A 17,893-nucleotide genomic window follows, 5' to 3' on the forward strand; every position below is an offset into this window, starting at 1 on the left:
AAAGGGTTAACCAAACGTGGTTAAAAATGCTCTTTGATATGTTAACTATCGGTAATGATAAGGAGGTTCCAAATAAGATTACATACATACATACATACATACATACATACATACATACATACATACATACATACCATTTCTCAAGCAAAGAACATTTCTCAAAGTTTTATTTACTTTTTTCATTCCAGTTGTTGCCTGTGACGTGTGACATCACATTTACTCTAAATAGCGTCCCCACAATAAAGAGCAGTATTGCCTGGTTTGTAGGGACCAAGTTATGATAAATGGTGATTAATGTGCTGTGATGATCTTGATTAATCTTGAAAATAAAACTTTGAGATATGTTCGTTCATTCACAAGCATCAAACTCCATCATTGTATCCCATTTCATTCATTTTTTTATAACGGTTTCAATTTGGAACGGTAATTTGTGGACACCTTGTATACGAATGATAACGATCTGAATCAAATTGTAACATTCAAAATACTCAAAAGTACCAATAAATATCACAGTAAGTTGTCGAAGAGTGAATTGGAAAGCAAATAGGGCTTCCAATTGAGTTGGAGTGATGACAAATGGTAGATGAGAGGAAGTGACAATGTGGACAGATGAGGATTGAAGGAATTGGTCGGTTGGGTAAAGCTCATGACATCACCCAGCCAATAGAGTCAGATTGGAGCGGTACCACGCATATCGGATAGAGATCGCTACAGATCTATCACTCTGTGTGTGAATCCATGCAAGTGGAATGGAAGCTGAACATTGCATTTTTGAAATTGTTCGTACTTTCCACCAAATATGGGTTTTAACAAAACTAAAATGGATCTGTGGGTTTAAAGAAAGAAAAACAGATCAAACCGCAAAATACAGGTCACTTGCCATGTAAGCTACTGCTGCTACTGTTGCTGCTGCTACTGTTGCTGCTGCTACTGTTGCTGCTGCTGTTCCTGTTGTTTCTGCTGCTGTTATTGCTGTTACAATACTGCTGCTGTTACTGCTGTTACAATACTGCTGCTATTGCTGCTGTGGATGCTGTTCCTGTTGTTTCTGCTGTTGTTACAATACCGCTGCTGTTACTGCTGTTACAATACTGCTGCTGCTGCTACTGCTAGTTGTTGCCATTGTTGTTGCTGCTGCTGTTGTTCCTGTTGTTTCCGCTGTTACAATACTGCTGCTGTTACTGCTGTTACAATACTGCCTCTGTTGCTGTATGAAGGGGTTTTTGGGTGAGGAATGAATAAACACCGACAGAAAATTTGCAAACTCTTCACGAAACACTCAAATGTTTCCTGGAAATGGTATTTGGTTTCTTTTTTAAACATGTTGGGGAATCCAAGTCCTAATTGTAGTTCTAGTGTTATGAAATGTACTTATTATTATTATTATTATTATTATTATTATTATTATTATTATTATTATTATTTTGTATGCAGCCTATGGCTGTTGGTTGCATTATTGCTGGGAGCATGGTTGCGCTGCAGATGCAGTACCCCCCTGTTACCAGTAAGCTGGTACTCATTTTTCTGACCTCAGAAGGACGACAGGCTGAATCAACCCACATGGTGTGATCTAACAGCATAACAAGGGTTCAAACTCAAGACTCGGCCAGCAGGTATGAACTCAAGACCCAATATTAGGGCAACCACCTTAACCATTGAGGCAACACCAGGCTTATGAAATATACTGATATAGTAATTAGTGGGTTCCTACTGAACGACTTGCAAGAATATGTGAACAAAGTTCAAAGACTGGTCTGACCATCTCTATTTAGTTATTAATGTTAACAAGATAAAGGAAATTGTAATGCCGGCAGACGGGACGTCCAGTTTAACATCCATCCGAGAGACGGCAAACACATTGATGAATCACCCCACCTGTGAAACTCCAGGATGACAGTTTATAGCTGGCTTGAAATTCAAGCCCAGGCTAGATGGCTGAAAGGTGAGCGTGTGTACCTAAAAGCCATCCTGCCAGCTCTGATATGTACATTTGTTAATTTGTCAAGAGAGAATGTTAAGAAATTGGAAAAACCCAGGAAGATTGTCCAGCGTGTAATATGGACAAACCTTCCCTCAATTTGTACATTGCATGGGAAACATGCTGTGCAGGAAGTTCATAAGGTAATGAGGAATCCATCGCATGGACCCACTTCATAATTGTTTCAGTTTTAATCGTTCAGGCATTCATGTTCTACTTACTTTTTGCTGTCGTTTTAGACTATGATTTGTGCAAAATTCAATTCATCTATCTATAATTCCAGCAATGTGTGTGTGTGTGTGTGTGTGTGTGTGTGTGTGTGTGTGTGTGTGTGTGTGTGTGTGTGTGTGTGTGTGTGTGTGTGTGTGTGTGTGTGTGTGTGTGTCTGTGACCGCTGTTTCTCGACAACCACTGGTCCGATCTAATTGAAACTTGCCAGGTATATTGCTGGGGACCTGAGGATGTGCCTTTTCAAGGTTTGATATTAATCGGACAAGTGCTTCCCAAGTTATGGCCATTTATTTACCAAACCAATGACAAGACACGTGTGTGGGTGTGGCCGATGGGGAAGGGAAGCTCAGCTGCACTCCCCATTACGGGTTACAACGTACGGGCTTCAGGATAGTGATGACTTCGTGTATTCTAATAATTTCTCGATTTCTTATGCGCATTTATCGATAAACACAATGCCCCAAGTTATGATCGTTTTCATATTAGACGGTGCATAAATTTCGGTAACATCAGAGTGCTGGTGTGCTCCGAACCACACAGTAAATTTTTTTCTCTCTCTTCTCTTCTTGTTTTTCCTTACCACTACATTGCGAAAAGGTAAAATACATTGGCGCTAATTGAATAATTGGGTATTAAAACTAAATTGCGAATAATCGTAACTGCGAATAATATGCGAACTTCCGGGCCACGCATGTACGGGCACGCGAGAGCGAAGAAACGGTCTGTGTGGTTGTTGTTTGTTGCTCGCGGTTTGAATATTTATAGATTAATTTTTTTTTTTTTTTACGGGCACGTACTCGTATGTTTAATGCTAATATGAAAAGTGTGTGTGATACACCTGCACACTTTTTGAATTGCCAGTGAATGACAAATGTGCAAGTTTCAGGTTTCTTGTGGACAATACGTTTCACGTGGGCAATAAAAAAAGAATAAAAACAGTCACCCGCAGGGTGACCCGTATCTTGCCAAAAGGTGACCACGTGTGACTTCTTTAAGGTCACACTGAGGTGAACAGAGCTGCTATCCACCAGGAGCGACTCCTTGAGGAATATCTGCCGACGAGAGATTCCGATGAGAATCGTTCTACAGAGTAACCATGAAAAATATGCGTTTGCCTCATAACGTCACCAAATGACGTCATAATGTCTCAAGCTTGACAAATCTAGAAAGCACTCATCGAAGTGTTCAATCTGAGGTACCACACGATATGGTTCCTAAAACTTGAAAATTTGACCTTGGGGTCAAATATGTTTGACCTCACGCGCTAACCATGAAGGTCAAGGCCAATCGCCACCAAAAATTAATCAGCTGAGCGCCAGACCATGAACTATATTCCCATGAAGTTTGAAGACGATCCGATCAAAATTACTCAAAAAATAAGGGTTTCGTCGACTCCCCTGATTTGCGACAAAGTGACCTTGACCTTTGACCTTGACCTTCAAAATTTTGTGCACTGAAAGGGACCTCTATAGGCCTCTGATATGCGAAGTTACAAAAATTTCCAATGATAACTGTGCTCTGCAGAATTTTTTTATACGTGATTACAGACAAACAAACAAACAAACAAACAAAAAAACATACAAGCTGACTAACATATCTTGCAAAAACTTCGTTTTGGCAAGTTAATGAAACTAGAGGGTTCATAGAACACCTTGCCCTGCGCAGTCTTGAGAAGAAGGACTTGGGGAGGGTCTTTTCAACTCTTCTTATGCGTTTCTGAGTACGATCTATATTTCCCACGAGCCATCGTTTTGTCTGCCGAGATTCCCCAACGCAGAGAGTGCATGTCGCAAATTTGATTGATCGAGATGGCATAAGATGATGTAATATTTTGTTCAAGTATTGCTTAACTGGAGGTTTTTGAAAGTGCAAAGAAGGTGATTTGTGTTTTACAGCGTTTAAGTATATCATTCAATTGAAATAAAATAAAGATTATAAGAGTTGTTTGAAAAAAAACTTTTTTTGCGAAGTTTATCACCATTGTGCAGCATCTTTTTATACCACCTTCTTTAACACGTTAAATTATTTATTCCTGCCTGTTGTTTGTGTCCTTTATGACATCCCTATAAACAGTAAGTTTCCTGTTTGTAATGATTACCAATTTTGTTTGACTGCCTTACAGAGTAAAAAAAAATCACATTACTCCTCTGTGCACATGCACGATCGGAACGACAAGATTACATACAATTTGCCAAATTCAGAGCCAAAGTACTGCTAACCTGCAGGTTATTGTTCCGATTCTTGTTCCACGGTGTTCAAAATAAAAAATTCAAGTGAAATTAAGTTGTTTCTCGATCATAGAATGATGTCTGTCGACAGGCAGACAGATAGAGTGAACCGATTGTTTCACCCCACTTTACGTGGGGTAATGAAATTATTACACTGGTGTGTACACAGGACAAGCTACGTAACTACCTCCAATGGCGATGTGAAACAACTGTAGCTGCCATAAATGGATTTACAAAATGAAGGTTGTCGCTGAACCTAATCAGAGTTCTATACCTGCTACTCATAAAATCCTACTCTGCACAATTTGGGATCGTCTCCATAGCATGCATGTGGGGTAGGAGAACATTCATCTATCTATAATTTCAGCAATGTGTGTCTGTGTGTCTGTGTGCCTGTGTGCCTGTGTGTCTGTGTGTCTGTGACCGCTGTTTGTCGACAACCACTGGTCTGATGTAATTGAAACTTGCCAGGTATATTGCTGGGGACCTGAGTATGTGCCTTTTCAAGGTTTGATATTAATCGGACAAGTGCTTCCCAAGTTATGGCCATTTATTTACCAACCAATGACAAGGCACGTTGCTGCAGCCATTTATTTACCAACCAATGACAAGACACGTTGTTGCGTAGGCGTGGCCGATGGGCAATAGAACTTCAGCCGCGTTCCCCATAACGGGTTACAACGTACGGACTTCCGAATAGTGATGACACTGTATTCTAATAATTTCTCGATTTATTAAGCACATTTATAGATAAACACAATGCCCCAATCCAGTCGTCGTTTACAACAGCGAAGGAACGGCCTGTGTGGTTGTTTGAATTTTGTTTTGTTTTTTTGGTTTGCACGTACGGCCACGCACGTACTAGTGAATAAATAAAGAGAAGAGAGTATGAAATGGAAGAAAAGGGAAAGGAGTTTGGGACAAATATAAAATTCAACAATTGGAGGAGACTGTGTGTGTGTGTGTGTGTGTGTGTGTGTGTGTGTGTGTGTGTGTGTGTGTGTGTGTGTGTGTGTGTGTGTGTGTGTGTGTGTGTGTGTGTGTGTGTGTGTGTGCATTGCTCATAAGAATTGGTCCTTTTAAATATATAATTGATGTGATATTTTTGGAATGGTATTGATATTAATTAATTTATCATTTAACTTTAATAATCAGGTTACAATTTGCAAGGCACAGAGGTGCAGCATTTTGGAATACAATGACATCCTCAATCATACATTTATTATGGAGTCATTTGAAGGGTAAATATCTCTTAAATATTGTTTTTTTTGTTTTGTCAATAAATAATAAGCGATTGACCCGATGCGCTGATCAATTGTGGCCCTGTTCTTTCTATCGAGTGCAGCCTGTAGCTGCTGGTTGCATCATTGGTTGGGACACGGCTATGCCGCTGATGCAGTGTCCCCCTTACCAGTACACTCACTGGTACTTACCAGTACACTGGTATTAATTCAGCGGCCAACAAGGCTTGAACTCAGGACCCTAGGATCACAAGCCGCCACCCTAACCACTAACCCAACACCAGGCTTGGGGCCCTGTTCACAGGTACCCACTCCCAAATACCTACATTCTAGTGGTGTAAGCTCAAAGATTGCTTTGTGGCTGCAAAAATGTCTCGCATTTACAAAGTGTGTCATGTGGGCTTGAAGTCGATATTTTAACCACATTCCATAGTTCCAAGTTAAAGGACCTTTTGAAGATGCATTTTTGGCTAATTTATCTCAACGGAGATCTGAACAAATTGGATTTGGATGGAATGTTTTGGCGTTGGCACATTTCAACGGTTTGTACTTTGCTCACTGTCTTTATTTCACACTGTTTGCAGTTTGAAAGCAAATTGTTTTAATCCCCAACCAAAAAGGAATCATTGTGATCAAAATTTGCACGATATGCTGCATTTTTGTGCTATCATGATTGTATTTGCTGATTGTTTCATGCAAAGCATTTTAAACTGTCCCAGGCCTTGAGCACGATTGCTCGAGCATTTGCTGTAAACCGAGTCTCATGGTAAGAGAGTCGAATGATGAAGCTTAAAAAAATTGCTTCTTTGTTGTGGTTGTAATCCATGACTGCTTAATCCCATACTTGCTTGTTCAGTATTAATACCTCATTCTGTTGTTATTGCGATCAATCAGAGCGGCTAAAGATTTGGCATTGCCCACGATGAACAAGAAATGCCATTATAAGGGGACACTGCGAGCTTATGTGACCTTTGGTGAAGAGGCAGGAAGACCTTTACGTACCGACATCACCCATTGTATAATGTGATGATAACCCACAGTCTTCACTGCAATGAAAGCTTAGAGTATTGATGATTAACTCTTCCATCTGATTTATCATCATGCATTTTCTGAACTTAATATTATCCGGCATTTACACATTATTTATGGTAAAAGGTTGTGTGATGTTGGGAAACGAGGGGGAACGAAATACAAATGTTTTCATGTTCTGGTCATGGATCTGAACAAACTGGATTTGGATATGTGGGGTGGGAGAACGTTTTCTACGGGCTGCAGTTTTGTCTGAACCTCAATATTCCCCAACGATGCGAGCGCGTGCGGAAAATATGATTGGTCGAGATGGCCTAAAATGGCATAATATACGCACACACACGCACACGCACACACTGCACACTCATTTTAAAGCTGTCTTGCCCAGGTTTCAATGTCGACCCAGCTATAACCTGTCATCCCGGTGTTTCATACGCAGGATGATGTATCAACGTGTGTGTGTATGTGTCGTCCCTCACACCTTCAACTGAGCGTCCCGTCTGGAGGCATGAGTCGGTGAACTTGGTGAAAGTTAAACATCCTATGGTGTCCTTTGTGAAGAGTTGGTGAGTTGTCTGCAGCAACTTGAACAAATGACAAATTCCTGCACCTTCAGTCGAAGGTTCAGCCTGGCCAGCTGGTTCGTGAAAGGCTTTGGCCACAAAGTTTCCCCAGCTGACCCTACAAATAGGTGTGACGAATTTGGGGGCCCTTAAAGTAGTAGTGGTAGTAGTAGTAGTAGTAGTAGTAGTAGTAGTAGTAGTAGTAGTAGACACACCCATGATGATGTGTTGAATGTTCCAGGCCTGAGGATAAACCCTGGACAGATCGCTCCACCCTCCGAAAGGTCCTCCGAAGCAGCTCTCAAACAGGGTTGGAGTTTGGAATTTGTGCGAAGTCTACCGGAAAGGTATATTCTTAACCTGTTGTCGCGAAAGGCACCTGTAATGTCGGCTATGTAAACAAGTGAAACGCTGGAGATATTCCTCAGCGCACAGAGCATCGCTCTAAAAGCCTGACGTGCTCTCATTTGTCGTATGATGTGAGGCTCTGCCTGCACATCACCAGGACGGTAATTTACAGTCGCGTTTTATCCCAGTTTACACGAGGAACCTCTCCCTCCCTTTACATGTCCCATTATGTTGGAGTCGGCGGCTCGGAGTGCGTGGTGCTTGTTCCAAGTCTTTCACGAACCGGCTGACGAGGCTTGACGTTCCAATCAAGGTGGCGGGAGTTTCTAATTTGTTCCTGATGGCGGCAGCTGGCGATAACTTGTCAACTCTTGTTGCAAACCATGCTGAGGATCTATACCGTCCCCCGTCCCCCTCCAACTAATGCTGGCAGACCAGACACTCGGTCGAACGTCCATCGCCGAGGGACGGCGCACTGACTGTGATGCAACACCAGCCATGCCTGCGAAAGCACCACTCCCGACGAGATTCCAAACCAGTGCACTCCCTCTGACCCCGACGACACGTTCAAAGTTGAGTCTGTGCCACTTCCCGAGGAATTCTGATAAATCCCATGAAAGTAATAGGCGAGATCTGTGAAGCGATGCGTGTTGTAATCGACACGCATCTCCAAAAAACAAGTGTGCGAGGAAGGATTACACACGTTTTTCAGTGTGATTGTCCAATTTTCTCATGCTCAGTGTTCTACAGACTAATTAATAATAAACGAGGACGTGTTTCCGCCAGGGGGCGGTGAGTGCCATGCAAATATAAAGCGCCTGACGGACAGAACCAGAGGCACAACGTGCGCACCCTCTGTGCGGCTTTGATCTCCTGACGAGAGAGAGTGAGAGAGTGAGCGAGCCAGCTCAGAACACGTCGTGTCGCCATATCAACAAGACGAAGGAAGAAGAAGAAGAGCACCACTGAAGAAGGATTAATTAGTTAATGAGTTAGACAGAGTGACCTGAAGGCTGAACCGAGTGTCCCTCCACTTGCGTTTCCCGTGCCGCGGGTCCGGGTCTGTCGATGATCTATCTGCTTGTGACATGACGCCTACTCGAGCAGGGTAACTTCTCTCGGTCCTACCCCGTGGAGTTCTCAGCCACCACTTACTGTGCTGCCACTGCTACCACCACTACCACTACCACCACTAAAACTACTACTAGCCGTTGCGTGGGACTATGCACCCTGCGTTCCTCATACTGGTGCTCTTGACGCCAGCTGTAGAGGTACTACAAGCTATGTTTAAGGATAGACGCCGCGACCCCGCTCGTCCTCCTGCGGCCAGATGAATGACTGATCGTGTTCGCACGTTGTCCCCCCTTTTTTTTGGCAGACGATGAGCGTATCTGCGTGGGATTCCCCGAGCTCGGCAAACGAAGGTGAGTTTACCTGTCAGACGCGCCTTTCCGTTGCACCTGCTGCGGCTCGGTTGTTGAACCTCGTGACCTATTTGTCCTGTTGCCGATGAACGGTCTTAATCGTCCCGACGGATCATTGGTGTCCCATGAAGCTGTGCTTTGGAGGAGACTGCATGTTCATGTTGCGACGACGTCCAGGATCGTTGCGGAGAGATAAACAGGCCGTGCATTGAAGACCAAATCTAAGGGGAAGCAAAATTTGTAAACAAAATTGTAAAGTTTGCAATTTCATTGTTTTATTCTCATCTCTCGAGCTTCACCATTTATGGGTTCTCGTAGGATCGCTGTTGCATCGTCTGCGAAGGGTTCCAATGAGGCAAGGTGGTTCCAATGTGCCCTCCACTGGACCTGAACTGGGAATGTTTGTTTGTTTGTTTGTTGATCAAGTGTAAGTTTTGATCCATCTGGGAATCACTATTATCAAAAATGATTCTGCTTTGTTGCAGTTCTGAGGTTTGTGCTGTTTGTAGCCTTGTAAGTCAGACATTGGTCTGCCAACCTTTTTTTTGATGCAGCTATACGTCGGTCTTATTAAATGGCTAAGCCCTAATGAGGGAGGAAATTTTAATTGTCATGGTGACAGGACACAATGGCGAACACGTTTGTATTTCGTTGAAATGAAAAGTAACATCACTAGCAGATCGAACGGCCCGATTGCCGTCTCATCTTTAGGGCTGCACTGTGCCAGGTGTTGAATTTTCACCTCCGATTTGTACTTCTCTGTACGGCAGTACCCGTCCTCATGGGGTAACCCAGGGTTCTGAAAAAACAACAACAATGCGGGATGGACGAGTGCACGTCCATGCCGTCCTGTGTTTTATTGCCTTTGTTCACATGCCCTTGCATTGCACTACGTAGCCAATGTGGATCAGTCGTGAATCTTTACTTGTCTTTCTCAACACATCTCGAGCATGCTGAACCTGTAAATGCTGCATTGTATTTGATAAATTGAGATTATGTCATGGATGTCCACAGACATACTTTTTGCATGCATGCTCTTCATGACAAGTCCTGGCAACTGTGCCTCCTCATTATTATTTTCTTTTTCCCCCAAACTTTTAATCAACTTTGGTTAACTTTTAGTGGTACGCGCACGCAATAAGGCTTTTATCCATGGGAATGTGCTCAGGCCGGGTGGGCTATTGCTGTTGCCACGAGCGCTGGCTAGATTGGCATGGCGGCACGTACTCCCACTCCCTCCACCCGCCCCATCCCCAACCCTTTCCTGCACCCGTTCCGAATTCCAAACTGCCAAGGTCGCTCCGGGTCTGCAACTCCCCTTGACACGCGCGAACAGGCGCCGACGCTGCGTTTTTTTGGCAGACGAGCAAAGCTGAGCAGGGTAGTGTGTTGCCCTCTGAGAAGGCATCTAACCATTTACCTACTTTTCAAAATGCTGCGAGAAAACCTCGAGCCGTGGCATGGTCATTGAGCATTTTATGTAAACACGAGGTTGTAGATAGAAAGACATGGCAAGTCAGTGGGCAATAGGTCAAAAGCAAGAGCAGCAAAAATAAAACGAAACAGAGCTCACAGAGACTGGAGGTCATGTCATCGGCTGAATGAGACAAAAAAAAAAAGAAGGAATAAAATCAGTCGTTGACCCTAATTCTTTCCTTTTTGTAGGAAAACTCCATACATCCCGGTGATTTTATGTGCCCAGCTTTTGCTGCGCCATTTTCTTGGTAGGTGGGGAATCTATCTGAAGTATGTCTAACTGTGCAAGTTAACTTCTACAAGCAAGTTACACTTCCACTCTTCCTCCTCGGTTCTGCCTACAGTCATGGAGTTCAAGGACGCAATCCGATTGACCCAATGCCAACCACGCGATGCTATTGTTGACGTCGCCACGGAGTACCCACACGAATCGTCTTTCACCTTTCGGCCATCTGGCGTGCCAGTACGACGCTGTGGGGGATGCTGTACAGACCACCAGAGGGAGTGCATAGCCGTGGAGAGCAGAAACGTGAGCGTTGAGGTGAGCATGTTTGCTTATAGATACACGATGAGTCAACAAAAGACGGATCGGTCATGCTTCTTCATAATTCGATGGAGACACCTTTAAAAGTTACCCCTCAACATGGGCATGAACCTTGCGTTTTCCATTCTCCCACATAACTTGTACGGTCTAGATTCATGGCGACGCGCTTTTTCAGCCCGGCTTTATCTCGCGTCAACGTAGTTTATCATGACGCGCCGATACGTGAAGGAAGGGTGACGAAGCGTGAACGACAGAGTTGAAGTTTAAACAAATCTTGCACAAGCGTCTGTATGTGGCTGGGAATGATGAGGGACTGACTTGGCACTTGGCACTTGGCACTTGGCACTGACTGACTCGTCAATTGTTCTGTAGGCCGTAGCATGTGGGGGTCACCACCATCACCATGTGGTCGCTCAAGTTGCTTCCAAAGACAAGAGTCTGAATGAGATAGAAGTATCGCTCGTTTGAGGGTTACGTAAAACAAATGTTGTACGTCAACAAGTTGTGTTGATTATTGAACTTTCTCGGGGTAGATCGATTTCGCTACCGTAGCACACACACACACACACACACACACACACACACACACACACACAACGCCGGCTTGAAGCAAAATGAATATTTGCACCTCTTGCAGTTTTCATAACATCACAAAGCCCGTCGTGGCACCTTCATTACACGTAATGACAAAGCCACATAAAATGCTCCACTTCGCTGTACTAATTATTCCATAGGTGGTGGCACAGCTGGCGGAAATCCACACAATGATTTGCATTCTACTTTTGGCATGGGTGGTTAATTGTAGGTCGGATGCCTGGTTGTATGGGGTCAGCTGTGCGAAACCACAAAGGGTTTTGTTCACGAACAAAAAAAAAAAGGGGGGTGACGTTGCAGACAATGGGATAAGCATTGTTGAAGTCCATTTAGATCGCATGTCATGTGATGCAAACTCCAAACAATATGTTGTGTTCGCTCAAGTGAAATAGCTTGGTGGTGGTTACTGCTTCTTGCCCAAGAGTTGTACGATGTATGGTTTATTGCAAACAAAATAATGCTTTTTGACATGTTGTCAATGTTATCATGTCTAGTGTGGTTGAAGAATTTGGGTTTGGAAATGGACTCGTTTCACCATTGAGGGTAACGTTTACTTTGGTACAGTGGTGGCTTGTTGAACAAGATACTGGACTGCCATGCCCGAAGTTGTGGGTTCAACTCCCATTGAAGGCAGCAGTATTAAGGAATTGGGTTCTAAGCTTCATGGGAGTCGAGTTAGTATCAGGAGAACCGGCCTGAAATGACTGTATTGTTGGAAAAAACAAACCTAGCTCGCTCATTAACGACATTCAGGATGAGATTATCTGCATGTCCCAGCTGATCTGATCTACAGGTGTCAATAGTCCACTGACCGTGATTTAATCTTATTACCTTCCCTCATTATCGGACGTCATTCTGAAAGATTGAAATCAATCCATCTCTTGTAATTAAAACATTAAAAAAACCCCAGGTAGTTGTGATGTGATCTAGGATAAGGATAAGTGTTGTCACTTCGAACAAGGTACTTACCATCCATTTTCTTTAAGAGCACACCGGCAAGCAGAGGTCTTGCACAACCTACTGTCCAAGATGGCTGAATGTTTTTTTTTGTTTTTTTTGTTTTGCTTTGGCTGTGCCACGGTTACACCCAATCACAAAACACAGGTCTGCCTGCACCCATGGCGACATTCTCACCACAAATAACCTGTGCACAGGTTTTGTCTGTTTGTATGGGGTGGCACAAACAGCAGCCATTACCACAACTTTAAACGATCACACGAGACGAGTAATTGGCACTGTTGTTGGTGGCTTTAGGTTGGATTTCTGTTGTCTGCCTCCGAGGGCCTTGTGTGTTAAAAGGACTTGCGAAGGTGCTGCTCCCAAATCCACCTTATTTTACTCTTTAGCATTGTTCTTGCTCTGTGCCGCTCAGACAGGTTGTGGCTTGCCATTTTTGGTGGGCTTGGAAAGCTGACTGTCTTGATTCCTTGAACACATCAATGCCTCATTTAGTGTTTAAAAATAGATTTTTCTTTTACTAATTTTTCATCTAAAATAAGCAAAACTGTTATTATTATAGCCAACCTCTGGTGTATGCATTATAACATTTCAACATTATTGTAAACTGCATGACATTTTCTCTGGTGTGCAGTTGTTCAAGACCAGTTTCAAAAAAGCCCAGTTTGTTGTGATGTCATTTGCACTGCACACGAATTGTAAATGCAGGTACGTTGCATCGCATGTCGAAAAGTGCAAAATGTAAACCAATGATGCTCTTCGGTGAAAGTGATTCTCTGGCTGTGTTATCCATCCACATAAATATTATTCTTCTGCTTTACCTTGCAGATGCAAGCCTTGCCTCAAACCCAATTTTGTACTAGACACCAAAACCTGTGCCTGTACTTGTAACATCACCTGCAGACACAAACAAGTGCCCAACAGACACTGCCGGTGAGTCACATGACATGTCACTTGAGAATGACTGGGAGGTTGAGGTTGAGGTGGGGAAGGATCAAAAGAAGATTGGCTGGCCATTATTATTATTATTATTATTATTATTGATGTGATTTTGTGGTCCATTTCATCTGCTAAAATTTGGCACGATATAATAGGTATCTTAAATAACCTGTTTCCAAAAAGGCATTCTTTAACTGCTAATATCTAAACAATTTACCTAGGGACTATTATGGCATCATAATTTAGTTTAAAAACATCTACAATGAATTTTTTTTTTTTATTCTCTGCCTGTTAGGTGTGAAAAAGTCAGGAGGTGATGTTTGAAGTTTTGGTTGCTTGTGCTGCCCAATGTGGAACAACAGGGATGAAACAATGCGGTCAATGTACTCTGACCCTGTGACTCTGCTTTGTGAAGATCACTGCTTGAAATGGCTGGCCAACTACCACTGAGGAACTGAAGTCTTCCACTGAACGTTACTGCTGCTCAGAGCGAGCGAGAAGTGAAATGAGCTGCTGAGATACTTGGGCCGAATTCTTGGCTGGCCATCGGTATCATGAATATTGGGCAAGTGGACTGAAAAGAAAGACAAGACTTTGTAGAGCGGCTGAGTAAATGGCAAATGCGTGGCAATATACTAATCATATTTTATCACCTTTTAGTCCACTGCTATTTTTGCCGAAGACGACACAGTCCTTGTAGACTTCCTTATGTTGGGGTTTAAAGCACCATCAAGACCTCCACTCTACGAAAGTTGACCATAACTTCATGGCCGTCGGCCTTCAGACCCTGCATGGCTCAACTGCCCCGTGGAATGAAAATTGTTCTCTTATGCAGGATTGTCAAATATTTTTTATTTTAGATTCTATTTTGATATCAAACTATGGGTGAATCTCAATTTGCTATCTCAAGCTGCAGATTGGATCTTGGCTAAAGCTACTCTGAGTGTATAACTAAGCCTTCTTTGTACAGCCATTGTTTTAAAAATATATCTACATATTACACATAAAACGATGGAAATTTTGATCTCTTCCACCCCTCTTAAAGCATTTCTTTCTACCTCTTCTTCTTCTGCCTTAACTTCTTCCCCTGTTTCTCCCATATTTCCCAACTCTTATACCATCTTTTCTCTTCTACCTTCCCCTTACCTTCACAAAAAATCATCTATCCACTCACAACGGTGCATATGTAATATGTAGATGGATGGCCTTTCACAGCATAATCATAAATTAGGGTCACAAGTACAAAGCATCGTACCTTAGAAACAGTACTGTTTTCGCCTGTACCAAACAGAAAACTGGTTCACTATATGTCAGGGTGAAAGGGACTCGATGCAATGAGTTTGTGTTGATGATCAACAAGTCACATGGCACCATGAAAAGCTTGGACTCTGGCTTATGACATCACGGCTTGCCAACTCTCGCTAAACTCACCTTGTGACTCGGGGTGAGAAAAACACCCTTTGTTGGTGGAATATTTTGTAGATCTGCCCAATCTAGGTGCCAGGTCATTTTCTGGTTAAATTACTTTTTCCCACCTTATCTGGTGAGGTTGGGGATGGGGGGGGGTGGAGAGGACAGGAAAGAGAGAGAGAGATTATTTGAGTCAAGTTGCGACTTTACTTTGGTGGATTTTTGTCAGTACTTAACGGTGCCTTATTTTCAAGTAACGCGGATGTATTTATATATTATTTATTGCACACGTTGCTTTTTTATGAAGTGCTGATTGTTTGGCTACAGTGTTAACCTCAAGCAAGTGTTTTGGTTGTTTCAGTCTTCGTGTTAGCTGTTACTGCTGTTACTTAAACTGAAGCAGAAAATATTGTTAACTTATGGCCAAATTTCTGTCATTCTGCCAAGCCTGATTTCATGAATCGTGATGTCAAACTCTCGGGCATTTTGATTTCCATTCAAGTAAAGTGGTGAACAGTGTGCAAGCGAGATAGAAGGAACTCATTAGTGACTTACACCGACACAGTTGTGTTATTAACGGGGAATCTGACGTGTCATCCCATTCTGAATGCTTCTGCAAATTTTCTTATTGAGCTGGGATTCAAAACCTTAAACTAGCTTATTGCAGTCCACTGCAGGACTAAAGCCTCAGTCAACTCTATCTGTGGGTCGTTTGGCACACTCAGTTTGCTTAGCAAGTGAGGTTTGGCAAGAGTGGGCAGCCATACGAATTGAGCACACACCAGCCAGTGGAGAAAGAAGCTAGTCTTTTAACCACTTGACCAAATAGTCAGCTTTTTCTCGGATTGAAAAGGGTTGAATAAAAAAGCACCATTTTGCAGGCATTGTGGACCGAAAGCCCCTTGTGTTCTCAGGCGCTGACAGAGTGTGTGTGTGCGTGTGTGTGTGCGTGTGCGTGTGCGTGTGCGTGTGCGTGAGTGACACTGGCAGTCTGTATTATTAATCTGTTAACTTACTACAATCTGAGATTGGTCCAAAAATACCACTCTTGGGGAGGTGTGCCTTTTATGTCCATACAGTGACCAATGTATCGCTAACAACTGTTATATTTATTGCATTCTAAAAAAATATTTATTTGATGTATTTATATTGCTCAAGTTGAGTTTTGTCGCACTTAAATGATTTGTTCTGTATTTATTTAAAGTTCTTCAAAAGGCAGTCTGGATTGAATGAGATCCATTTTTAGATATTTTCAAAATTGTTCTCCAGTAGCCCCTTTAACAGCTTTGCCCTGATTTTCTTTTCTATGCCGTGTCAATGCTTGTCCGAGGATCCCTTGCACATGTACTTGCGTTTCTATTAAATTCCTTGCAGGTACTGTAACACCTGTACTACTTTTGCCTTAAAGAGGATTTCTGCATCTGTGTTTACACCAGACTCATATTCTGCAATGGTGAAAGCACTTTGTTTTCTTTGAGAGTTGTTTTAGTTCAAGTCCTGTCTCATTTCATCAATGTACATAAGATGTTTATTTCTTTGGAGGGTGAATCTTTTGTTTTTTTGAATTTTTTTAATTCTTAGTTTTTAACTCCAAACTATATATTTATTATATAAATGAAAACCTGTTCTTTGACTCTTGTTTCTTCTGTTGATTCATAAAATCGATGTCATCCATCTGATGGATGATGCACTTGTGCATGCAATGCCTTTCCTGTGAAGCACCAGTTTTGTGGTTCATGGTTAGGTCAAGGGTATAATCCAGACAAGATGGCTCAAAGGCAAGTGTACTACCTCCACCATCTTGTCAGACAAATAGAGAATGACAGGTAGCTTACCAGCCTTTGTATCTCTCTGGATGGAATAGGATCTGACCACATATCTTTCTGATTCTCTGCAAGCAGCATGATGATATGTGTGCTGTACTTTAAAGAGGTGACATGAAGCTGGCAGTGCAGTCTGTTTGTGTTTGAAACTTTGTGAAAAATATTAGTACCTTCAAAAAAAGTAGACCATAGATTGTGTTGGCATAATCAAGCAAATTCCAGCCTTACGCTAACGCTGAGAAAACAGTTTTTCCCACACAGTCTTTGCAAATAATGCCACAGATACTCAGATCAGGTGCGAGCCATATGACTGGTGCAGAACACAATACTGATTGGGGATACTTAAATCAATTTCTTTGCAATGATGATTTTAAAAGGTTTCAAAACATCCACACAACTCAGAGCATTACACTTATCTTACATTATATCTATCTATAATTCCAGCAATGTGTGTGTGTCTGTCTGTCTGTCTATGACCGTAGTTTCTCGACAACCGCCAGTCCGATCTGATTGAAACTTGCCAGGAATATTGCCGGGGCCCCGTGGATGTGCCTTTTCAAGGTTTGATATTAATCGGACGAGCAGTTCCCAAGTTACGGCCATTTATCTGTCAACCAATGACAAGGCACGGTGCTATGATGTCACAATTAATGTTTATTTATTTATTTTTTTCACGATTGACGTCATAATTCTTCTTCTTCGTTTGGTATGACGTCACAATCGACGCTGGGGACCTGAGTATGTGCCTTTTCAAGGTTTGATATTAATCGGACAAACGGTTCTCAAGTTACGGCCATTTATCTGTCAACCAATAACAAGATACGGTGCTATGACATCACGAATGATGTCACAATTAATGTTTATTGATTTATTGTTTTTTTAAGGGGGCGAGAGAGGGGGGTGAGATAGAGGAGGGGTGAGAGTGGGGGTGACACTAGGGGGGAGAGAGGAGGGGCAAGACTAGGGGGGAGAGAGAGGGGCGAAAGAGGGGGCATCACAATTCTTCTTCTTATTCGTTTGATATGACATCACAATTGACGCTGGGGACCTGAGTATGTTTCCCAGGTGTTTCCCAAGTTATGGCCATTTATGATACGGTTGGTCCGAT

At 42.6% G+C, this 17,893-nt stretch overlaps 1 protein-coding gene and 2 long non-coding RNA genes across 4 annotated transcripts in view; 2 read left to right on the top strand and 1 right to left on the bottom strand.

The window, feature by feature from the left end:
• The window catches only part of LOC147032058 (uncharacterized), a 7,033-nt gene extending 1,057 nt beyond the window's left edge, over nucleotides 1-5,976 (top strand). The window contains exons 2-3 of the long non-coding RNA XR_015051916.1: nucleotides 1,535-1,613; nucleotides 5,783-5,976. This is a non-coding gene — a long non-coding RNA (uncharacterized LOC147032058). The remainder of the gene's footprint in view (nucleotides 1-1,534; nucleotides 1,614-5,782) is intronic.
• The window catches only part of LOC147032057 (uncharacterized), a 93,362-nt gene extending 80,678 nt beyond the window's left edge, over nucleotides 1-12,684 (bottom strand). Inside the window, exon 1 of the long non-coding RNA XR_015055023.1 lies at nucleotides 12,626-12,684. This is a non-coding gene — a long non-coding RNA (uncharacterized LOC147032057). The remainder of the gene's footprint in view (nucleotides 1-12,625) is intronic.
• Nucleotides 8,446-16,595, top strand: LOC147032059 (vascular endothelial growth factor A-like). 2 transcript variants are annotated; one of them, XM_085869348.1, is made up of 7 exons: nucleotides 8,446-8,889; nucleotides 8,997-9,042; nucleotides 10,708-10,766; nucleotides 10,863-11,059; nucleotides 13,248-13,321; nucleotides 13,442-13,546; nucleotides 13,848-16,595. In XM_085869348.1, exons 4-7 carry the CDS (start codon nucleotides 10,865-10,867, stop codon nucleotides 13,867-13,869), a joined length of 396 nt encoding a protein of 131 aa, XP_085725474.1. In that variant the 5' UTR covers nucleotides 8,446-8,889; nucleotides 8,997-9,042; nucleotides 10,708-10,766; nucleotides 10,863-10,864; the 3' UTR covers nucleotides 13,870-16,595. The 2 variants fall into 2 exon arrangements, with proteins under 2 accessions (XP_085725474.1, XP_085725472.1); XM_085869346.1 differs by lacking the exon at nucleotides 10,708-10,766.
• Nucleotides 16,596-17,893: the final 1,298 nt, after the last annotated feature.

Source organism: Eptatretus burgeri, chromosome 2 (assembly GCF_056783735.1).
Source record: "Eptatretus burgeri isolate ZD-2024b chromosome 2, Ebu_testis_v1, whole genome shotgun sequence".
NCBI lineage: Eukaryota > Metazoa > Chordata > Myxini > Myxiniformes > Myxinidae > Eptatretus > Eptatretus burgeri.

Coding starts and splice junctions, on each gene's coding strand:
- LOC147032059 (XM_085869346.1), top strand. CDS start 8,842: ATGCACCCTGCGTTCCTCATACTGGTGCTCTTGACGCCAGCTGTAGAG. Junction 13,322..13,441: donor CACACGAATTGTAAATGCAG/GTACGTTGCATC, acceptor TTTACCTTGCAG/ATGCAAGCCTTGCCTCAAAC. Junction 13,547..13,847: donor GTGCCCAACAGACACTGCCG/GTGAGTCACATG, acceptor TCTGCCTGTTAG/GTGTGAAAAAGTCAGGAGGT.